Raw genomic sequence first — 19,403 nt, 5'->3', positions numbered from 1 at the left:
ATTAAAAATACTGGTGCTAACTTGTCATATACGTATTGGTGCATCAGATTTAGAAATGAATTTGCGTCATCAGAAACAAAACCATGATGACGATAAAATTTTAAAAAAAATAATATATAATAAGTTAGGCTAGGCTATTTCATAAAAGAAAATCTATCTTTTATAGGATTTTAATTAAAAGCGATAAAAAACCACAAATCAGATTAATTTAAGTTTTGGAGATTAGGTTTGGTTTTTATAAATTTTAAATTGGTGCAACCCGAAAATCGAATTTAATAGAACCCTAATTCGTAAAATAAAAGCACATCCACGTGCTTGTTTGATGCGAAACCGAAAAGCTGATTGCTTATCACTATATAAGAGGACTCTAGGAGGAAAAACATTCGGATCCGTCGTCGGATAAACGCTAACAATGGCTCAGTGTATGAGAACCACCTTAAACCCACCCAAAACCCTCCTCCGCAACCCCAGTAAATCCTCACCAGTTTCCAGTCCCTTGTTTCATCTACCAAAATCAAAGAAACACTCAAGAATCTCCATGTCACAACAAAATCAACAAGAATTGTCCCTGGATTCTCTAATCAGCAGCACCCGCAAAGAAGAGGTCCTTGGTGCCATCAAGGGCTCTTTGTCTAATTGTCTCTGGGAGACCAATCTTCTTAAGACTGTCCCTGCTCTCAAGTCCAAAGTTAGGGGCAAGGTAATCGTAATTTGATTCTCTTTTTTCCCTTTACTTTCTATTACAATAATACCAATAATGTTAAGATTGACAAAGATGATTAAGCAGTTTGGTTTCTGTTGTAGGTGAGAGATATATATGACGGCGGGGATTATCTTGTTCTGGTCACAACGGATAGGCAGAGCGCATTTGATAAAATTCTCGCTTCGATTCCCTTCAAAGGACAGGTCTGTTCACTAGAGCCCGTGTTTGATTAAACTCGAATATAGTAAATATGTAAATTTTGTTGGAAACTTTTTAAAATTCTTAGTATCTTACTTTCAGGTTTTGAATGAGACCAGTCTATGGTGGTTTGATAGAACTCGGCATATAACCCAGAATGCTATCGTATCAGCTCCCGATAAAAATGTCACAATTGCGAAGAAATGTTCTGTTTTTCCTGTTGAATTTGTTGGTAAGTATGAGTTTTTGAACGTTTGAGGTTGAATATGGTGATTAACAGTTTAACTGATTTTAATTATGTTGCGAATTTGTAGTTAGAGGTTATGTGACTGGGAGTACTGATACGTCACTATGGACGGTTTATAAAAACGGTGTCCGGAATTACTGCGGCAATGCCCTCCCAGACGGTGAACTTTCCATTTCATCAGTTGGCTCCTCTTTATATATTTATACATATGCAATAACTATCAAATGTTGTAACTGATCCATTACTATTTTACAGGCTTGGTAAAAAGCCAAAAGCTACCTTCAAATATACTCACTCCAACTACCAAAGCTGATGATCATGATGTTCCTATAACCCCTGAGGAGGTGCGATCTTGTATACCAATTTGGACTTCGGAAAGGATAATGCTAGTGACACTAAACTTTCGTTACTAAATTCTCTTACTAGCTGTGGAATTTTCATCAAGGAAAGTTCCTGTCACAATAACTCATTGCCATCCGAGTTTCTGTCACGTAGCTGATTTATGGGATTTTATTGTTTTGGCCTTATTTCAGCTTCTTTGCTTATTGGTCCATCTCTTTCACTTGCCTTTACTTGCAGATAGTTAAAAGTGGACTGATGACTGAAGCTGATTATTTTGAAGCCAGTAGTAAAGCGTTGAGCCTGTTTGAATATGGGCAGGTGAGTTTGTTTTTTCAACTTCTTATTTTTTTTTCCTTGCGTGGTCATGTTTAGTGAAGCCGAATGGCTCAGACTGTCTTGAGGCTTCATGAATCAACAATTAGAAATGTTTTATAGAACAGTGATGATCCATACAAAACCTTTCTAGTAGCTCCATTTAGTATCTTACGCATACTATTTACTGGATACAGTGTTTATTTTTATTTGCAATATAAGGAATTCTGTTGATCCCATGGGTCTCTTTCTATGACTACTGAATGACTTTACCATAGGGAACTGTTATCTATCGTATTGATAAGACAAACTTAAAGTTTGTGAGGCTAGCAGATCAGTTTTAGCTGTTATGTAACTTCAACTGATTCTGAATTCAAATATGACTCAGTGTTTCGTCCGAAATTCTATTTGCAAAAAGGCATTTATTCTTATTTTGCTCATGCTGACTATTGCTGGATGGGCTGTATAATTGCCATTTAACTAGCTCAATGATTTCTTTGGAATTGCAGCGTGTGGCTTTAGAGCATGGCTTGATATTAGTAGACACAAAATATGAATTTGGAAAGGGCTCTGATGGTGCAGTTCTATTGATTGATGAGGTATGGAATTATATGCACTATAATATTCATGGTTCACCCACATTCTTTGTGATAGCTCACGCACATGTAATACGTCATGCACCCTGCACCCTGCACCTAAACAATTGTTGTGTTGTCTCGTCTTGAAATTTTAGGTTCATACACCTGACTCAAGCAGATATTGGATTGCCCATTCTTACGAGGAGCGGATTCAGGAAGGCCTTGAACCTGAAAATGTGGATAAGGTGTGTTATTGGGTTTTAAATGTTTGCTTGTTCTATCTCCAAATATTTGTGTGTCCATGTGCAAATAATGTCTAGGCGTGCATCATTTACCTTCTCAACTGTGTTTGGAGCATTGTTATGAACTTTTTTTCTTTACTTTCTGGAAGCATGATTATACCTGACTTTAAAAGATTTGATGTTTCTTAGGAGTTCTTGAGGTTATGGTTCAAGGATCACTGCAATCCTTATGAAGACAAGGCAAGTCAACTTAAAAAGTGCAATTACATTTGCATCAATTGCACCTGTTCTCAAATGCTAAATCTCTTTTGTCAATGCAATATTTAGGTCCTCCCTGATGCTCCTGAAGATCTTGTTTGTGAGCTAGCTTGGCGGTAAGTCTTTTATGTTTTTGGACCTTTATTCAGGTCATTATGCACAGTGAATTTAAAGAGCAAGATAGTTACTGCTAAAGGGGGTTCCGAAAACCTCAGAAATCCAGTGGTCTATTTCCAAAAATTCTTCTTCCAAATGTCATATATTGTGAGTTGATGAAAATGTCAGGACTATTCTTGCCTATAACCAGACAAAATATGTTCTCCTCCACCTTAACTAGTAAGTCTTTAAGTTATTGGACCTTTATTCAGGTCATCATGCACAGGGAATTTAAAGAGCAAGATAGTTACTGCTACAGGGGGTTCCAAAAACCTCAGAAATGCAATGGTCTATTTCCAAAATTCTTCTTCCAAATGTCATATATTGTGAGTTGATGAAAATGTTGGGAGTATTCTTGCCTATAACCAGAAAAAATATGTTCTAACCACCTTAACTAGGATTGTTTTCTGACTACCAATCTAATCTGAAACTCCCCTGTTCTCTTCCATTTAATGGCGAGGGGGGATTACACTCCCATTTAGGTCAAAGCATTTGTGACAATAAGATTTATTGAGTGCAATGGGTTGATACTGTCTGGAATTTCCCCATTCCAGCTGATTTCTTCTTTCCAGGATAAAAATTGACTTGTTGCATTCTTTATGAATGGATTTCTTCATTCCCAGGATAAAAATTGACTTATATTTTACTGTGTAGTTGAAGTAACCAATTATATTGTACTGGGTAGTTGTTTCCTGGAACATAATGTCCAGTTTATTAGGATTTCTTCATTCTTTGTGATCACTGTAGTGATTAATCTATAAGGAAAGAAGCTTTTTTGCTGGTCACACCTTATATCTAGCTGGTTATAATTGCTTGTTAGTCATTGTAACTAGTTCATATTTGAAGTAACCATTTATATTGTACTGTGTAGTTGTTTCAGCTGTGTAGGCATATTTAGTCCTGATCATTATGTCAAACTGCCTTCTGACTGCAGGGTGCTAATTCCCTATATATTTCAATTCTTTATGAATGGATTGCAAAGTGCTTTGCTGCTCGGTCTGAATATATAATAAAAGTATATGATCTGGCTTGAAATTATATTCCCTTTCATAAATTATGTCAGTGCCAAGCTGTGTGCAAAATGAGAAACCAGAATTGAAATCTGAAAATTTTCTGGCTAAACATCTTCTTGCCAGCCTTGATTTTTCATTTATTGCATCCTTTTTTGGAAAGCAGAGACTACATAATATATTACATGGCTATAATACAAGAAGTAGAGTCCGTACACACCAAGCATATGTAATTTGTTTATGCTGTCTTGCTGTGGAATTTCTATTTCAAGGTTGTCCTGACAAAGTTGGTTTCTAAGTTTTATTTTATTTATAATTTCTGACAATACTTGCAAAACTCACTCCCAATAATTTTCATGCTTCTTTTGCCATCATGTTTCATGTTAGTTGGCTGACCCTTCCCTTTGGTGATAGGTATATTTTCTTGTATGAGACAATAACAAAATCAAAATTTGAGCTGCCATTGACAGAGGTAAAACTCCTTTTCAGCAGACATATTTATGCCACCAAGCAATGTAACTTGTTTTTCTTTCATGCTTGTGATGAAATTGACAGAATTTTGCCTCTTCCCTCCAGGAGCCAATACATGATCGGATCTCAAGAAATGTTGAACTAGCATTATCATCCTTACGGTGAACTCGAAAAATTGAAGGTCACTTCTCTCTCTGCTCGAAATCATACCAAAGAGTTGATGCAAGCTCTCTTCTTTTCGTCATTTTTCACTGGCATTTGATCATGTCTCTTCTTTTAACATTTTTCAATGGCATCTGATCTTGTCTGATCTTGTGTGGAAGTAGACAGATCTGCAACGGAGCTTTTCCTTTCGGGTCAATGTGATTTCGGTGGGGCAGCCATCAGAAAGTGAACCTTGTGATTCCAGGAAATCCTGGTAAACTGGACATTATGTTCCTCACAGGAGAAAATCTTAATTAGAAGATTGTTCATTAGAAATCTTGCAGTATACGCTGGCATTATGCATCATTTAGAATCTTAATTTTGGTGAAGCAATTGGTTCTCATGCTTGTTGACATCTGGAATGGTTGTTTTCAACTGAGTAAGTGAATTTATGCCTTCGTGCTAATCTTAAGAACAATGTTGCAATATGTTTTACGCAGCTTAATTATTTTTAAGCTTCCTCCACTGTCCAGCTGAAAGATGCTGAACGAAAGCAGAGATGCTAGGACGCTTTCATCCCAGATTACCATTGTAGGCACAAACGGGACATTATTAAGTAGCATTGAGAACTTTCTTGGAATCTCACTCCACATATTAGGTTATATGCATATAATTTAGCATTACAAGCCTGATGTTTTCTTCGAAGGAAAACCAAAGTTTAGGGTCACTCATTAAATGCACATGCATGTAGTGTTATATCAACGCAACAATCAATTCACATTATAGTAAAAACTTAAAAGCGGTAGTGTGTTTTTACTGTTCACTCAGATTCATTGTTTCTATAGATTTTAATAATAATTTTTTTTAAATTATTAATTTGATCCTTGAATTTTTATTTTGTGCTATTGAGTTTTTTTTAACCCAAATTAGCATTCAATTGTATATTTTTTTTTTGAGAGGGAGGGCTGAATTGAAAAACAGGATTGAAGTGAAAAAAACAGGTAAAATAAGTGATGGCTTTGAGATTTATTTGAAAAGTTCATTTTAATCTCTCATATTTTTTAGCTATAAGGTACTCAGTCCTTTTAATTTTAAATATTTAAGTATCAAATTTTATTTTACTCTTTTTAATTTTGTTTTGGTGGAGGAGAGAAATGCGCTTGCTGGATTATGATTTTGGCTATCAAAACGGTTAATTTATGTGTCAAACAGTTTTATATAATAAAGAGAGTTCACATTAGGTTTTTTTTATTTTTTTTTTAAAAAGCACATATAAAACAGATCTGAATTCAGAAAATTTTTGACTGCGAGTTAATTTTGAGTTTTGAGATGTTTATTGAAGGCAATGTAGTCCATGAGATACATTGAGAATCATTGAGGGAGGTTTAATATAGTTTATGGAAGAAAAAGTATTAATTAAATAATTAGTTTCATCATCAAACTAGGAATAAATTATAATTAGCTCTTACCAAATTGTTTCATCTCATGAAAGAGGGATTCTTACATGCATATGTATTTAATGTTTTACTGCCCATCAATGTAGTTAAGACATTAAATTATATTACTAGAAAATTGATAAATACAATTAGAAATACTGATAGAATGTTAATTAGCTCCTATCAAATTGTATCATCTTATGAAAGAGTGATTTTTACATGCATATGCACTTACTGTTTCGTTGCCCACCTAAGTAGTTCAGACATCAAATTACACTATCAAAAAATTAACAAATACAAATAGAAATACTGATGGAATGTTTATGTTGGTAAATTGTAGTAAATTTTACTAATGGAATATTTACTCACTATATCTATCGGTAAACACCGACAGAAATATTCTCTCAGTATATACTGCGAGAATTACAGTGAATTTTTTTTTTTTAAAAGCTAAAAAGTACGATGACATGTCATTTATACCAACAGAATTACCGACAATATTAGTAATCACTAGTAATTCCATCTGTAAACTCGTTGGTAAACTATTCACTTCTTCTTAGCACTGTTTATTATGTTAATTATAAAGGGTATCACCGACGGATTAATTCTATCAGTATTTTCAAGAGAGCTATGAAACTATATACTTCTCAATTGCACTGTCAATTATTGTTCTTTAGAGACGAAATCATTGACGAATTGAAAAGTCATCGGTGATATTGAGAGGGGGGTTTCTGAAAATTTTTTGATTAAATTGAAAATTTAAATTAAATATTACAGATGAAATCATCGATGGATTGAAAAGTTGGTGGTGATATTTGGGGGGTTTCTGAAAAATTTTCAATTAAATTAAAAATTTAAATTAAATATTACATATGGAATCATTAATGGAATGATTAAAAATATTAATTTTTAATTATCCGCTGGTAAAACAGTTAGTAAAATGCCCCAATAAAAAGACTAGAATTCCTCGTTTCATAATAGACGCACCTCTTCTTCTTCTTCTTCCTTCCTTCCCTTTACGTAAAAAACAACAACGTTCCTTTCTTTCTTTCTCTTCTCTCCTCAACTACTTCTCTTCTTTTCTTTTCTTCTTCGTGTGCAAGCATGTCTTTCTCCCCTCTTATTATTTTCTCTTCTCAATTTTTTGTAATTAACATATTTTATGAATTTATTTTTTCTTTAATTTCTCTTCTTATAAGCTTCACTTACAATTACATTAAGGTAAGATTTTTCTTTTTTCTTCTATTTTTTTTTTTGCATTATATATATATATATAAATTTTCTTGTTCTTAATAATTATATGAATGTTGTTGTAAGAATTTTTTTTTCATATGAGATAAATTTTGTTGGGTTTTAGTTGGATTTATTTTTCAATTTTATTGTTCAATTTCAATTAAATTATTTTATTTGTTGCTAGATTATGGGTTCCGAAATAGGTTTTCTAGGTTAGGTAAAAATTGTTTTTAGTTGATTTATTTATTTGTTGCTGTTGTTTATTTTTTTGTGTTATTTATTTGTTGCAAATTTGTTTGAGTTGATTTTTTTTTCCAAGCAACTTAGTTCTTGAGTGTTATTAATTCAATTATTTTCTACTTCTGTTAAATAAATAGATTTTTTTTTTATTTTTTTTAAATAATGTATTATGACGGATTAAATTTGATATCAGTATATTTTAGTGAGTTGAAAAAGAATTATTATAAATATCATTATTTTATTATCGATAGATTTGTTTTATATGATATCTCTATTGGTTATATGGCAAAAAGCATGAGGAAAATGCTGATGGATTGAAGCGCACAATTTGTTTTTAGAATTATGGTAGTGTTAAGCCTTCCTTACCATGCAACAATGGCCGAGGAACACTTGAGGGTCTAGCCCATTGGTCAACAGCAAAGCTTGTCTTTGCGAAGGTCCTGGGTTCGATCCTCAAGAGTACCAGCCTGTCACCCCCGCGGTGCCTTACCTGCCTACTGGGCTTGCAGGATGTTCAGTGGGCCCGGGGAATAGTCGTGGTGCGCGTAAGCTGGCCCGGACACCCCGGGTTACCAAAAAAAAAAAAAAAAAAACAATGGCCGAGGAAATACTGATGAATTTTTTTAAAATATTTTTTTAAGATTTGCATATGGTATTTCTATTGTTTTATTTTTAAGAATTATGGTAGTGTTATTAAACCTTTCTTACTATGCAACATAAAACAAATCCAATAATTCAGAGCTCAGAATGAATCGGGAACAAATTTGGTACACAAATTATTTGAAAATGAAGTTGACACGGGCCCAATAAAAATTATTGATTTTTTACTTGGATAACAATAATACATCCAAATTAAATATAGTTTTGTCAAACTTCACATTGATTTTCTCAGCCACCAAACAATGTGTTTTGCATGTGTCGTGGTATTCATGCTTGCTACATCAGTACACTGTCCGAGCTCGGCATCAATATCGGACAAGACTTTAAGACTTAATAACACTAATCTTATGGCCTTAATCTTAAGACAACAATATCGGACAAGACTTTAAGACTTAACAAAATCTTATGGCCTTAATCTTTCTCCAGGTCGCCTTCGGTTCACCAGAGATGTTAAAGACTATATATTCTTTAATTTCGTATTATTAATCTATGTTTAGACATGTCACTCACGTTCAAAAGTATTGAGATTTTGTTCAGATTTTTTTGGAGTACTCAATTGATCTTGTTCATTTCTAATTAGCAATCAAATGAATCTTGATTATTTTTGAAAATAATAGTGATAATAATATTAAAAAATTACATCAAACCTTCTAATTATTTTTTCATTTTATTTTCTTATTTTGAAAAATTACAATTTTTATAAGTTGTATAACACATTACATCTACACAAAAAAAAGTCATTAAAAAAGTAAAAAAATATTTACAAAACTTTCATTATATATGTTGCATTTAAAATTTGATGATTAATTAAAGAAATTTATATTAAATATCATAATTTTACCATTAAATTAAAAAACAATTATGTTAAATGACATCCTATTAATTACTCTTTAAACTCACTTGAAAAAAAAAATGATATAACGAGGAGAAAAAAACCATAGATAAAGATATTCAACCTCTATTTTAGCTGGGTACAAGGACGTGCAGGCTTGCAGGCTTGCAAGGGAGAGTGATTATGTGACAGCGATACCCTATTAATATACCAGATTTCACCCATTAATTCAGATAACATAGCAGCTTGTAAGCTTCCGATGTCATCTTCTTTAAACTGTATTTTACATAATAAAAACTATAAAGCTTAAGAGCAAGTTTAAGAGCATAATCAACTAACATAATTTACAGCAAATACCAGACGTACATGCCCAGATACCCTCATTGTTAATTGATAATTTTGTTCCAATTGATAATTTTCCCCTTGCAGTGGTTTAGCTTTGTGGTTTTTCCATGATCTGAAAGGTTTGCTTGGGGTTCAGGGACGACATAAGACCTGGAATAATAGGCTTAATAGTCTCAGAAGTCTTGATAATGGCCAAGAACAAGAGTCTGTAAGAGACAACCATCCCTAGCAAGATTGCAAGGTCAACCCATTTGGAGTAAGCCAGTTCCATTTGCCAGAAATCCCTCAAGATTTCTTCGCCCTTTATCAGGCCATTACCTTGATAATTGGTGAATTTTAGCCCTTCAAACTCGTTCTTGAACATACCTTGGTAGGCATATCTATGGAAAGCGACGTAGTATAATGGATACTTCCAAAATGGCTGAGGAAGATCATCTGGCAACCTAAAGAAGCCACCACCTAGAACCATAAGCCCTTGAATTCCAGCCCCTGTTATGATTCCCATCAGGAAATTAGGCACAATACTCGCCACAGCCATCATCATACTCTCAACCAATAACAGGCAAGCAAATAACGTGGAAGCAAAGTATAGAAAGTGTTCATATCCTTTGTGAAGGCCGGAAGGGTAGTAAGCTATAGCTCCAGGAATTAGTGAGATCAGTAGCAAAAACGGTATAGCAGAGAACGTGTTGCCGATAGCGAAAGAAGTGGCACCATAGTGCCCATTTAATCTTTCACGTTCAAACACCTGATTTCGTAAGAAAAGAAGCCAGTAAATTAATTTGTAGATGCAAGAAAACCAATTACATAAATCGCAAGACATGTTTACTAGAGGTGGGGAGATCGACCTTCATTTCTTCCACAAAAGAAGGAAATCCACCGATGGCCATGAATGTTAGGAACGTAGATACGAACATAAGAAGTGACCCTCTAGCCTGATACAAAACAGATTAGAAGATTTAGGTTGTATTGGATGGTTAGATAAGGGGCAATATATTTTACATTTACCTGAATGGAACCATAGCTGGAGCCAAGATCATGATAAATGGAGGAAAGACCATAACCCAATCCAACATAGATAGCTAGGCGTAACCAGTAGTATCCCAGATCACGAAACATGTTCACGAAAGATCTTTTTGTTAGAACAAGAGACTGAGTTAGAAATCCAGCATGGTCTCTCCTGCTCTCCAATGCTTCAAAAGGCTGAAAACCACACAGTTTAAGTACTTCTTTCGACCTGCCTTAGACATGTCTAGTAAACATATCTGTGTCAAGTGCTGGCTTACCTCTTTACATATTTCTTCTACCTTTACTTGAACTTGTTGCCAGTAATCGGAGGACTTGTAGGATTTTACAAGGATGTTAATCACTTCCTCTGTGGGGATTGCATCATCTAAGCCTTGTTCAAGATCCTAGTTTCAATAAAAGAAGTTAGAACTACCGATGAAATACTACTACAGTAAAGGCCTTTTGAGTGAACTTACCTTCTCAAAGTCCTTGTTTATGGTGTTTAGGAAGTGATCGGATGGGTTTTGGAGCGGCGGGCAAGGGAAACTATTTAACGCGAAAAACTACATGTAATCGAACCAAAGAAAGAGGTATTAGTACTTGTCTCATAATTAGCTGCTCCAGCCGTGCAATTAACCTCTTAATTAAAAAATAAGTTATCCTCACCTCATTTGCTGCAGAAGCAGGGCCAAAATATACTGTTTTGCCTGAAGACAAAAGGCAAAGATTGCTAAAAAGTTGAAATACTTCACTGCTAGGCTGATGAATGGAGGCAATGACAGTTCTTCTAACGCCATCTTTGTGATCTAACCTTGCAATTCCTCTCATGACATAGTATGATGCTGCGCTATCAAGCCCACTCGTCGGTTCGTCGAGGAAAAGAAGTTTTGGATGCGTTAGGATCTCTATACAAATACTGACTCTCCTCTTTTGACCACCACTAAGGCCTTTAACTCCCCACCCTCCTATTCTTGTATTCATGGCATCTTGCAATCCCATCTCTCTTATTGTCATCTCCGCTCTTTCCATCTTTTCAACCTTTGACATTGAGTCTGGCAACTGAAGCTGAGCTGAGTAGGACACGGCTTCTCTAACCGTTAAAGTTGTAACCAAAGTATCATCTTGTGTCACATAGGCCTAGTTAACATTGAAATCATAAAAAATCAACAAAGAGTCAAACATTGCTATATATACCTCATGTGATTGATTCTGTCAGAGGATCTAGTGCTAATTATCAAGAAAACATGCATATCTAATTACATCTCTTCTGTTAATCATCTACTCACCGATGTTCCATAAGCCAATGCTTGCTTATGACCATTGATAAGAATCTCTCCTACTTGCCTTGCGTTGGAACCTAGTCTCCCTGCAAAACAAATTGGTTTAAGGAATTTTAACCGGCATATTTATACATGCCCGGGAACGTGCACGAGCCTAATTTATCACGGTGAACTCACATACATAATATAATTTTTTTTTTTAAAAATATGAGCATGGATTTGTTACCAGCTAAGGCATCAAGAAGTGTAGACTTGCCGCAACCTGAAGGACCCATTATAGCTAGGAGCTCTCCTGGTTGAGCATAACCAGTCAGACCTTGAAGGATTGGCTTGCTTCCATGTTTTCGATTAGGGACTGTAACCCACAAATCGTTCCAAGTCAAGAAAACACCGGGAGTACTTTTAGCCGAGTCATTAACAGCATTTTCACTAATGGTTTCCACTTCCAATGCGGTTTGGAATATTTCAGAACTTTTCATGGATGCTGCTGGACCACTTTCATTCGGTTGATTCGAAGGTTGAAGAAAAGAAGCCATAAAGGGTGGTTTCTATGTATTTATGTCTCTTTGAGCTTGTGTATCTGTGTGTGCAGCAGCTCAAAGAAGGAGAGAGTTCAGGTTGAGGTTGCTGAGCAAGGCTTAAGGGGAGCATTGATTTATAAGGGGGTTTTGAGTTGCTGTTCATGAACTCACCTCATGAACCACAGCACTAATACATTAGGAAGGTAAGGATTGCCTTCGTGAAAAAGGACATAATTATTGTGCAACTTCACTTCATTTTATCCTAGAGTAACATATTCTTAGTCCTCCAAATAATGAAAATCTCATCAATTGCCAAAATCACAAAAATGTCACTAGCCGTTAAGATTACAAAAATATAATCAAAACATGTTTTGAACAAGAAATCATCACCATCTACGGCCACAATAGACCCAAAATTTCAACCAAACTTCTCCCCCAAAATTCCACAAAAACACATCAAGAATTCAAGCAAAAACACATTCCTTTTTATTCTACCAAACACACACCCGAAATTCAACTAAACACACACCCGAGATTCAAAAGAGGTATAAATAATGACTCTGAAGCCTCATAGCGTGAGCTCACAAACTTAAAATGAAATTAAATTCTAGCCACTAAGGCAGTAAAAATCTATAATTATTTTTTTTAAAAGACAGGGGGGTAAATGATGGTGTATATATATATATATATATATATATAAAAGGCAATAAAAAATCCTAGCTATTTGTGCCTAGCCAGTTTTTGTAAATTCAATTCATACAACTTTTTGTTTTTTCATTTCTTTCTTTATTCCGAACTATTTTTTGAATTCAAACTCTTTATTTATTTTTTATTCAATATTGAATATTGAAATCCTTGCCCTAATAGGTAATTCTCATTAACAGGAGACCGAGCCCTCCATTAGAGCTGCCTATGATTGTCATGTTTTGTAAAACAAACAGTTTAATTTCTAAGTGGGGCGCCGAAAGATAGTAGTAATCCGACTAAATTCAATTGCGATGGACATTTCCCTTCCTATAGAAGATTTATTTATGACATTTGATATATTTTATCTTATCGTTGTTGTTTATGGTGTGTTTGGAAATATAATAGTAATTGTTTTTTTATATAATTTTTCATGCTAAAATATATATCAATAATATTTTTTTATTTTTTTAAAAATTATTTTTAACATTAACATATTAAAATAATCCAAAACATATAAATTATATTAAATTTTAATAAAAAAATTAATATTTTTTGAAAACGCAGTTTTGAACAGCGTTCCAATCCCTTGAAGAGTGTGTTTAGCAGTGTGGTAGCGGTTGCTTTTCAAATAGCTTTTTGTGCCGAAATACATGTTAATGATGTTTTTTCATTTTTTAAAAATCATTTTTGACATCAGCATATTAAAATGATTTAAAAAGTATAAACTGCACTTAATTTTAAATTTTTTTTTTTAAAATTTAATAAAATACCATTTATAACGCAATGCTAAACGATATCAAAGTTGTGGCTCTCCATGCTCGGAGACTGTGAACACAGGCGTAGATATCTTGCAATTAATTGAGCGACAGAGCTCACGTCCAAAAAAATGTTGTCTGGAATATATGATGACAATTCTTGAAGACATAAAGTTGCTAAAATAATCTTGCAAAAAAGTATTTATGAATTGATGCGGTAAGGTACTAAGGGATGTATCGTGTTTTGTGACACCGATTATATATATTATTAATATAAATATTCAAGCCAGCTTATACATATCTCAATTATTTTATAAATTTTAAAATTAAAATTATATAAATTTTTAATAATTATTATATTAACAATTATAAAATTTGAATTTAAAATTTTAGAGAAATAAATCTTTTAATCCTAAACTCTTATCATTTGACTATTATATTAATTTTGCACGAATTGCCTCTCTTGGCCATCGGTGAAGTTTGAACCTAGACAACCCATTTCTGCCACTTCCTCGTGCCGTCTTCAATTTTCACATTATCACTGTTATTTCCCATCAATTTGCTTTTAGTTAGAGTAAAAAGTTGTATCATGTAGCCTTAGAAAATAATATATAAACCATTTATAGAATTTCATCTAATAATTTAATTATTTTAATTAAAATTGTTTTTTTAATATGATATTAATATTTAAGTAAATAAATAATTAAGAGTTCGAATCTTATTATTATTTTTTATTTTTAATCAAATCATAAGGTTAAATATAAAATAGTTGTGAGAATTTTATTATTTAAAAGAAAAATTAACGAGCCGAGATGTAACTTTGGATAGAAGGACGGAATTCTTAATAAAATACAGCACTTGTCAAGGCCTCTTAATTTGAAGATAATTAATGTGCATCGATAGCCCACACATTTCGATTTGAAGGACAAACATAATGAAGAAAAATTTACAAAAATCAGGAAGAAATTATCAATCATCCAAAATTAACAAACAAAACAAATAATAAAAAAAAATAAAAACCAAATTTAGCATACAAATAAAATAAATGAAATAATAAAAGATGAAATCAAAAATAAAATAAATCAATAAAATAATAAAAAACAAAAAGAAATAGCAATTAAAAAAATAAAAATAAAATTGGATATAAAAATAAAATGAAATAATTTAATAAGGGATAAAATTAAAAATTAAAATAAATCTAGAAAATAATAAAAAAATAACAATAAAAAAAATAAAAATCGAATATAATAAATGAAAAAAAAAGAAGGATGGGATTATAATTTTTTTTAATTTTATAAATTATTTAAAATAAACTAAATAATAATTAAAAATAAAGATTAAATTTTTTAAAAATAAAATTGAAGGGATATTTTTCATTTTGGTGTGGGAATCAAGAAAAAAAGAAAAAAAAACAAGAAAGAAAAACAAGTCGATGCCCCGATCTAATTGTGGAGCTTATCATTTGACATTTTCTTTCGGAGACATTGAGATATCTGACGTCCTTTCATATTTTCCTTTTGAATCTGTGGCTCTCCGTGCTTTGCGGAAATGCGTGGGCATCTCTGCTTCACGGGTTAAATATTTTTGCTGGTCTATTCTTTGAATTTCTACGTCATTATAGTTAATTTTTAAAATATTTTTTTATGTTAAAATATATTAAAATAATATATTTTTTTATTTTTTAAAAAATATTTTTAATACTAATATATCAAATTAATTTAAAACATTAAAAAATTAATTTTTAATAAAAAATAAAAAAAAATAAAATATTTCAAAAACACGAGTGAATATGCTGCCAAACAACACTCACTTCAGCAAGTAGAAATGAATGTTTACTATAATGTCATGATATGAAAATAATGCATTAAATGCTATCCTCCTTGATATGAATTATTAGTGGGTAGTACATGCACGGCTGCGGAGGAAATGATGAGAAGCTTGAGAGCGATTTTTGGTTTTTTAAAGTTTTTTTATTTAAAAATATATTAAAATAATATATTTTTTTATTTTTTAAAAATTATTTTTTAACATCAACACATCAAAATAATCTAAAAATATAAAATTAATTAATTTAAAATAAATAAATAAATAAATTTATGAAGAGTAGATTGTCTGAATAAACTTTCATACATTCACTGTACTATATGTGGTAAATATTTTTATCTAAAGAATCATAAGTAATTCATTTATTTAAGTCTATGTGAACAATATATCATCTCTTACCAAACCTTGCTTTGCTTTGCTTTATTCTTCTTTTTTTCTTACAGTTTAGCTTGGTTAATATTTTACAACCACGTTGTTGGGAAGTTTTGTGGATGACTGAGGTAATTTTAACTTTCAATAGCGGGAGAGCACTTATTAATAAAGAAAGTTTTATTATTTATATGAATAGTGATTTTCTTTTTATTAATAAATTTTTTTTGATTAATTTTATATTGCAATAGTTTTTTGATTTTAAATTTTTTTTCATAATTTGTTTTACTTTATTTTTTATAAGATTATTATATATTCAAACAAATATATATCCTGATATTTTGTTTGTGCTTGATTTTAAAACTTTTATCTTTATTATCATATAATTAAATAAAACATAGTTTTAAAAAAATAAAATTATTAAACCTAGTGGAGTTCATGATTTGGGTAACAAGTTTGACATATTAAGTCAAAAAACCTGTATCAATTAAATATATTATCATCTTAGTATTAAAAAATAAGATGTTATCTTGTGTGTTTTTTTTTTTAAAATTAAATTATGTTTTTTTATCAATCATTTTAATTGAATTTAAACTTATTAAGTTGACTGTGTCATGTTAGAAAAAATTCTCACATAATTTAATTTAAAATCTAATCTAAGTAAGGATCAAGTAAAAATTAACATGTTAAGACTAATTTAATAATAATATTAGGCTGTTTTACATTCAATTTTGTTTATTCAACCTTTAGAATAGCACGAGGCTAATAAGGTTGGGCATGCATAAATAGGCCTAACAAGCATTATATGCATGTCTCATTTGTTTTTGTGTTTTTAAAAATATTTTTTAAAAATATTGATTTTTTTTATTTTTTCTTTACTTTAAATAAATATATATATTTTTTATATTTTTTAGATCATTTTGATGTGCTGATTTCAAAAATATTTTTTTTAAAAAATATTATTTTAATATATTTTTAAATAAAATATATTTTTAAAAATAACCACAACTACAACCACTATTTCAACCAAGCTGTATCATCTTTTACATATTTTAAGTTTCATGTCTTAAACTTTAATATGGGCTGTCAACGAAAATCAGCTAGGAATCGAATACTAATGAGGTTAATACTAAACATTTGAAAGAGGGCTAAAATTCACCCACTTGTTTGATTTTCCTTTTCCTTTAAGCCGCACAGACATATATATTATGTATTATTTAATCATTTTCAATTTTCTCGTTGATTAAAATTTACTGTATCACAAATTTATACATGATTTCTACACATCAATAAACTTTCTTGACATTTTACTCGTAAAACATATTTTTATACCCTCGAAATTTAATTTTTAATTTTTATATATGACCTAAACACAATCTAAGCCCTCTTGTTTCTCTGGCTGCTTTTCCTGTTTCAAAGTTTTTTTTTTTCCCTTCTTTGACAATCCGTGGCCTATACTGTATTTAATTTCCCTAACGGAGGTCATCTATTATACTAATATACTGTACAGTGCTAGTTTGGGGGCATACATATTTCTTGCTTTGCAAGAAAGATCAATCCTTTCATTTGGTTCTAGCTAGAGCACGCATTATTATCTTTGTTTTGTGTTTCTGTAAATGATTTTGGATATTCACCACTAAATATATTTAATAACCATCCAAGATATAGTAATTAAATCACACAAGATGACCTTAGACATTGGTAACAAGATATATATCCCTTAATTAATAATACAACATCAGTAACCCTGAAAGGTATGTATAGCTCAACTGGTTAAATCCTGAGTTTACTCCCAGAGATCACCAATTTGAGTTCTACAAACCTCAGGATCACTGGAGGTTTACATGATTGTTAATTTCAGGGTCCGTAAAATTAGTCGAGATGCACGTAAGCTGGCCCAAACACCCACGTTAATATAAAAAAATAATACAACATCAGATTGTCAAGACTGAGACCCACACATACATAGATTTGGTGAGCCTGTGCATAAACAAGCTGGTGGTGAATCCAGAAGGATAATTAAACACTCGAACTTATTATATTAGTAATATATAGAGCAGAGAATAGATACTGTAATCATGCCTTTGCCTGGGTCATGTAAGCATTAATATCTTTGGTGAAATCGACTGCATTGTCCAGAAATGCTGTTGGAGCTGGAATATTTTCATTCAGCTTCTCAAATATCAGTGTCCAATGCACGACGCTGCCATGACCTTTTGGAGTAGCTTGAACGATGATTTTGAAACTCTTGTAAGCCTCCATTAAATCTCCTTCAATCACTTTGAAGGTGGTCGATAGTTTTGTGTTATCTATCTCTTCTATCACCTCCTTGGCGACCTTAGGGGCTCCATCTAGTCATAATTCACAATTAAACATGCAAATTAGCTATGAATATTAATATAATGTGTAATCTTCTTAAAAATATATATCTAAAAAAATCAAGTGAGATGATGGGATGCCCTAGCAATTAAGAGCTGAAACTTCTAGTGCGTGCATGGTGTTCTTTGGTTCAAATTCTGGAAGGAACAGGTTGAGATTAAAGAATTAGAGGGCTATTCTCTATGTATATTTTAAGATGCATTGAACCTCCAACTAAATGAATAAAGAGAAGACAGAAAATAGTGTTGATAGCAAACCATATTTGGTTTTTAAAATAGAAAAACTGGTCGACTGATTAAATTAAATAAATCAGTTAATTGATTCAAAAACAATCGACCAATCAAGGCGGCAGAATATGTTTATATTTAGATTAAGATTTTTTTTGAGTAGTTTAATTTCTTATTTGTTTAGGACTTGAGACATATTATAATTAAAATTTGTGTAAAGAGAAATACACAAGATAAAACACTTCTTCTTCTCAAATCTTTATTTTGTTTTTTAGTTTTTCTCATTGTTTTGATGTTTTTAAACACCTACCACACCTAGTTTCTTCAAAAAAAAGAAAAAAAAAAGTGCATGCAATCTCTCAAGTAAGTATAACAAAATTAGATGACCATTGTCTGATCAATGCTGCAAACTTACCGATACAAAAATTCCAACAGATAGTACAGCCAGGTTTCCCCCATTCTCCTTCAAGGAGATGAACAGCTTGTACCTTAGCAGGACTCATGCAAGATACTTGGGGTAGACTACTGCTACTGAAAAGATCATGAAACTTTTCAGCACAAACGTTACTTTCTACATCAACCTCCATCCTATTACAGAGAGACATTTTTAGCAGCAAATTAATGGGGAAAATTTTAAAGCAGCTATCAAATTAGAGAAGAGATGTATTGGGTGAAGGTTGAGAAAATACTTGAGCCCCATGCCTTTATATAGAAGAGCTAGCTATGAGTTTGCTCGAGTCTTTTTCACTATTTTTATTATTGTTATTATTATTTGTAGGAAGGGGATTAATTTAGACTAAATTTGTACACTTAATCTTTCCCTCTCTCCTTTTCCCTATGAGATTCCATTCCTTTTCAATATATAAACTTTTCTCCTTTTTATCACATCTTTTCTGAACACTTGACATTGTTACACCCACTTTTTATCCACTTTGTGAAGACATTC

At 31.9% G+C, this 19,403-nt stretch overlaps 3 protein-coding genes across 4 annotated transcripts; 1 reads left to right on the top strand and 2 right to left on the bottom strand.

Moving 5' to 3' along the window:
* Nucleotides 1-337: 337 nt before the first annotated feature.
* Nucleotides 338-5,149, top strand: LOC118048734 (phosphoribosylaminoimidazole-succinocarboxamide synthase, chloroplastic). Of its 2 annotated transcripts, none has more exons than XM_035058539.2 (13): nt 338-700; nt 805-906; nt 1,004-1,133; nt 1,216-1,308; nt 1,404-1,492; nt 1,728-1,808; nt 2,312-2,401; nt 2,536-2,625; nt 2,812-2,862; nt 2,950-2,996; nt 4,461-4,518; nt 4,623-4,698; nt 4,848-5,149. In XM_035058539.2, the coding sequence occupies exons 1-12, from the start codon at nt 413-415 to the stop codon at nt 4,680-4,682; spliced, it is 1,179 nt and encodes a 392-aa protein (XP_034914430.1). In that variant the 5' UTR covers nt 338-412; the 3' UTR covers nt 4,683-4,698; nt 4,848-5,149. The 2 variants fall into 2 exon arrangements, with proteins under 2 accessions (XP_034914430.1, XP_034914429.1); XM_035058538.2 differs by having other exon boundaries at nt 4,844-5,149.
* Nucleotides 5,150-9,148: 3,999 nt separating this feature from the next.
* On the bottom strand, nt 9,149-12,463 carry LOC118048733 (ABC transporter G family member 1-like). The gene is made up of 8 exons (XM_035058537.2): nt 11,922-12,463; nt 11,702-11,781; nt 11,082-11,552; nt 10,892-10,978; nt 10,694-10,819; nt 10,416-10,610; nt 10,256-10,342; nt 9,149-10,155 (listed from the first exon to the last, which is right to left on the bottom strand). The coding sequence occupies exons 1-8, from the start codon at nt 12,229-12,231 to the stop codon at nt 9,496-9,498; spliced, it is 2,016 nt and encodes a 671-aa protein (XP_034914428.1). The 5' UTR covers nt 12,232-12,463; the 3' UTR covers nt 9,149-9,495.
* Nucleotides 12,464-17,533: 5,070 nt separating this feature from the next.
* Nucleotides 17,534-19,128, bottom strand: LOC118048731 (MLP-like protein 31). The gene is made up of 2 exons (XM_035058535.2): nt 18,873-19,128; nt 17,534-18,202 (listed from the first exon to the last, which is right to left on the bottom strand). The coding sequence occupies exons 1-2, from the start codon at nt 19,060-19,062 to the stop codon at nt 17,928-17,930; spliced, it is 465 nt and encodes a 154-aa protein (XP_034914426.1). The 5' UTR covers nt 19,063-19,128; the 3' UTR covers nt 17,534-17,927.
* Between the last annotated feature and the right edge of the window lie 275 nt (nt 19,129-19,403).

The sequence above is a fragment of the Populus alba genome, chromosome 17, assembly GCF_005239225.2.
Source record: "Populus alba chromosome 17, ASM523922v2, whole genome shotgun sequence".
Lineage (NCBI taxonomy): Eukaryota > Viridiplantae > Streptophyta > Magnoliopsida > Malpighiales > Salicaceae > Populus > Populus alba.
The sequence above is the reverse complement of the archived record's forward strand: the minus strand, read 5'-3'. Positions and strand labels throughout refer to the sequence as shown.

What these genes read in the sequence shown, in the direction of transcription:
- LOC118048734 (XM_035058539.2), top strand. Translation starts at nt 413, where the DNA reads ATGGCTCAGTGTATGAGAACCACCTTAAACCCACCCAAAACCCTCCTC. An exon ending in TTCCTATAACCCCTGAGGAG is followed by an intron (nt 1,493 to 1,727) that starts GTGCGATCTTGT and finishes CTTTACTTGCAG; the next exon opens with ATAGTTAAAAGTGGACTGAT. An exon ending in CAGTTCTATTGATTGATGAG is followed by an intron (nt 2,402 to 2,535) that starts GTATGGAATTAT and finishes TTGAAATTTTAG; the next exon opens with GTTCATACACCTGACTCAAG.
- LOC118048733 (XM_035058537.2), bottom strand. Translation starts at nt 12,231, where the DNA reads ATGGCTTCTTTTCTTCAACCTTCGAATCAACCGAATGAAAGTGGTCCA. An exon ending in TAAACAAGGACTTTGAGAAG is followed by an intron (nt 10,820 to 10,891) that starts GTAAGTTCACTC and finishes TATTGAAACTAG; the next exon opens with GATCTTGAACAAGGCTTAGA. An exon ending in CTTTTGTGGAAGAAATGAAG is followed by an intron (nt 10,156 to 10,255) that starts GTCGATCTCCCC and finishes TTACGAAATCAG; the next exon opens with GTGTTTGAACGTGAAAGATT.
- LOC118048731 (XM_035058535.2), bottom strand. Translation starts at nt 19,062, where the DNA reads ATGTCTCTCTGTAATAGGATGGAGGTTGATGTAGAAAGTAACGTTTGT. An exon ending in CTGTTGGAATTTTTGTATCG is followed by an intron (nt 18,203 to 18,872) that starts GTAAGTTTGCAG and finishes AATTATGACTAG; the next exon opens with ATGGAGCCCCTAAGGTCGCC.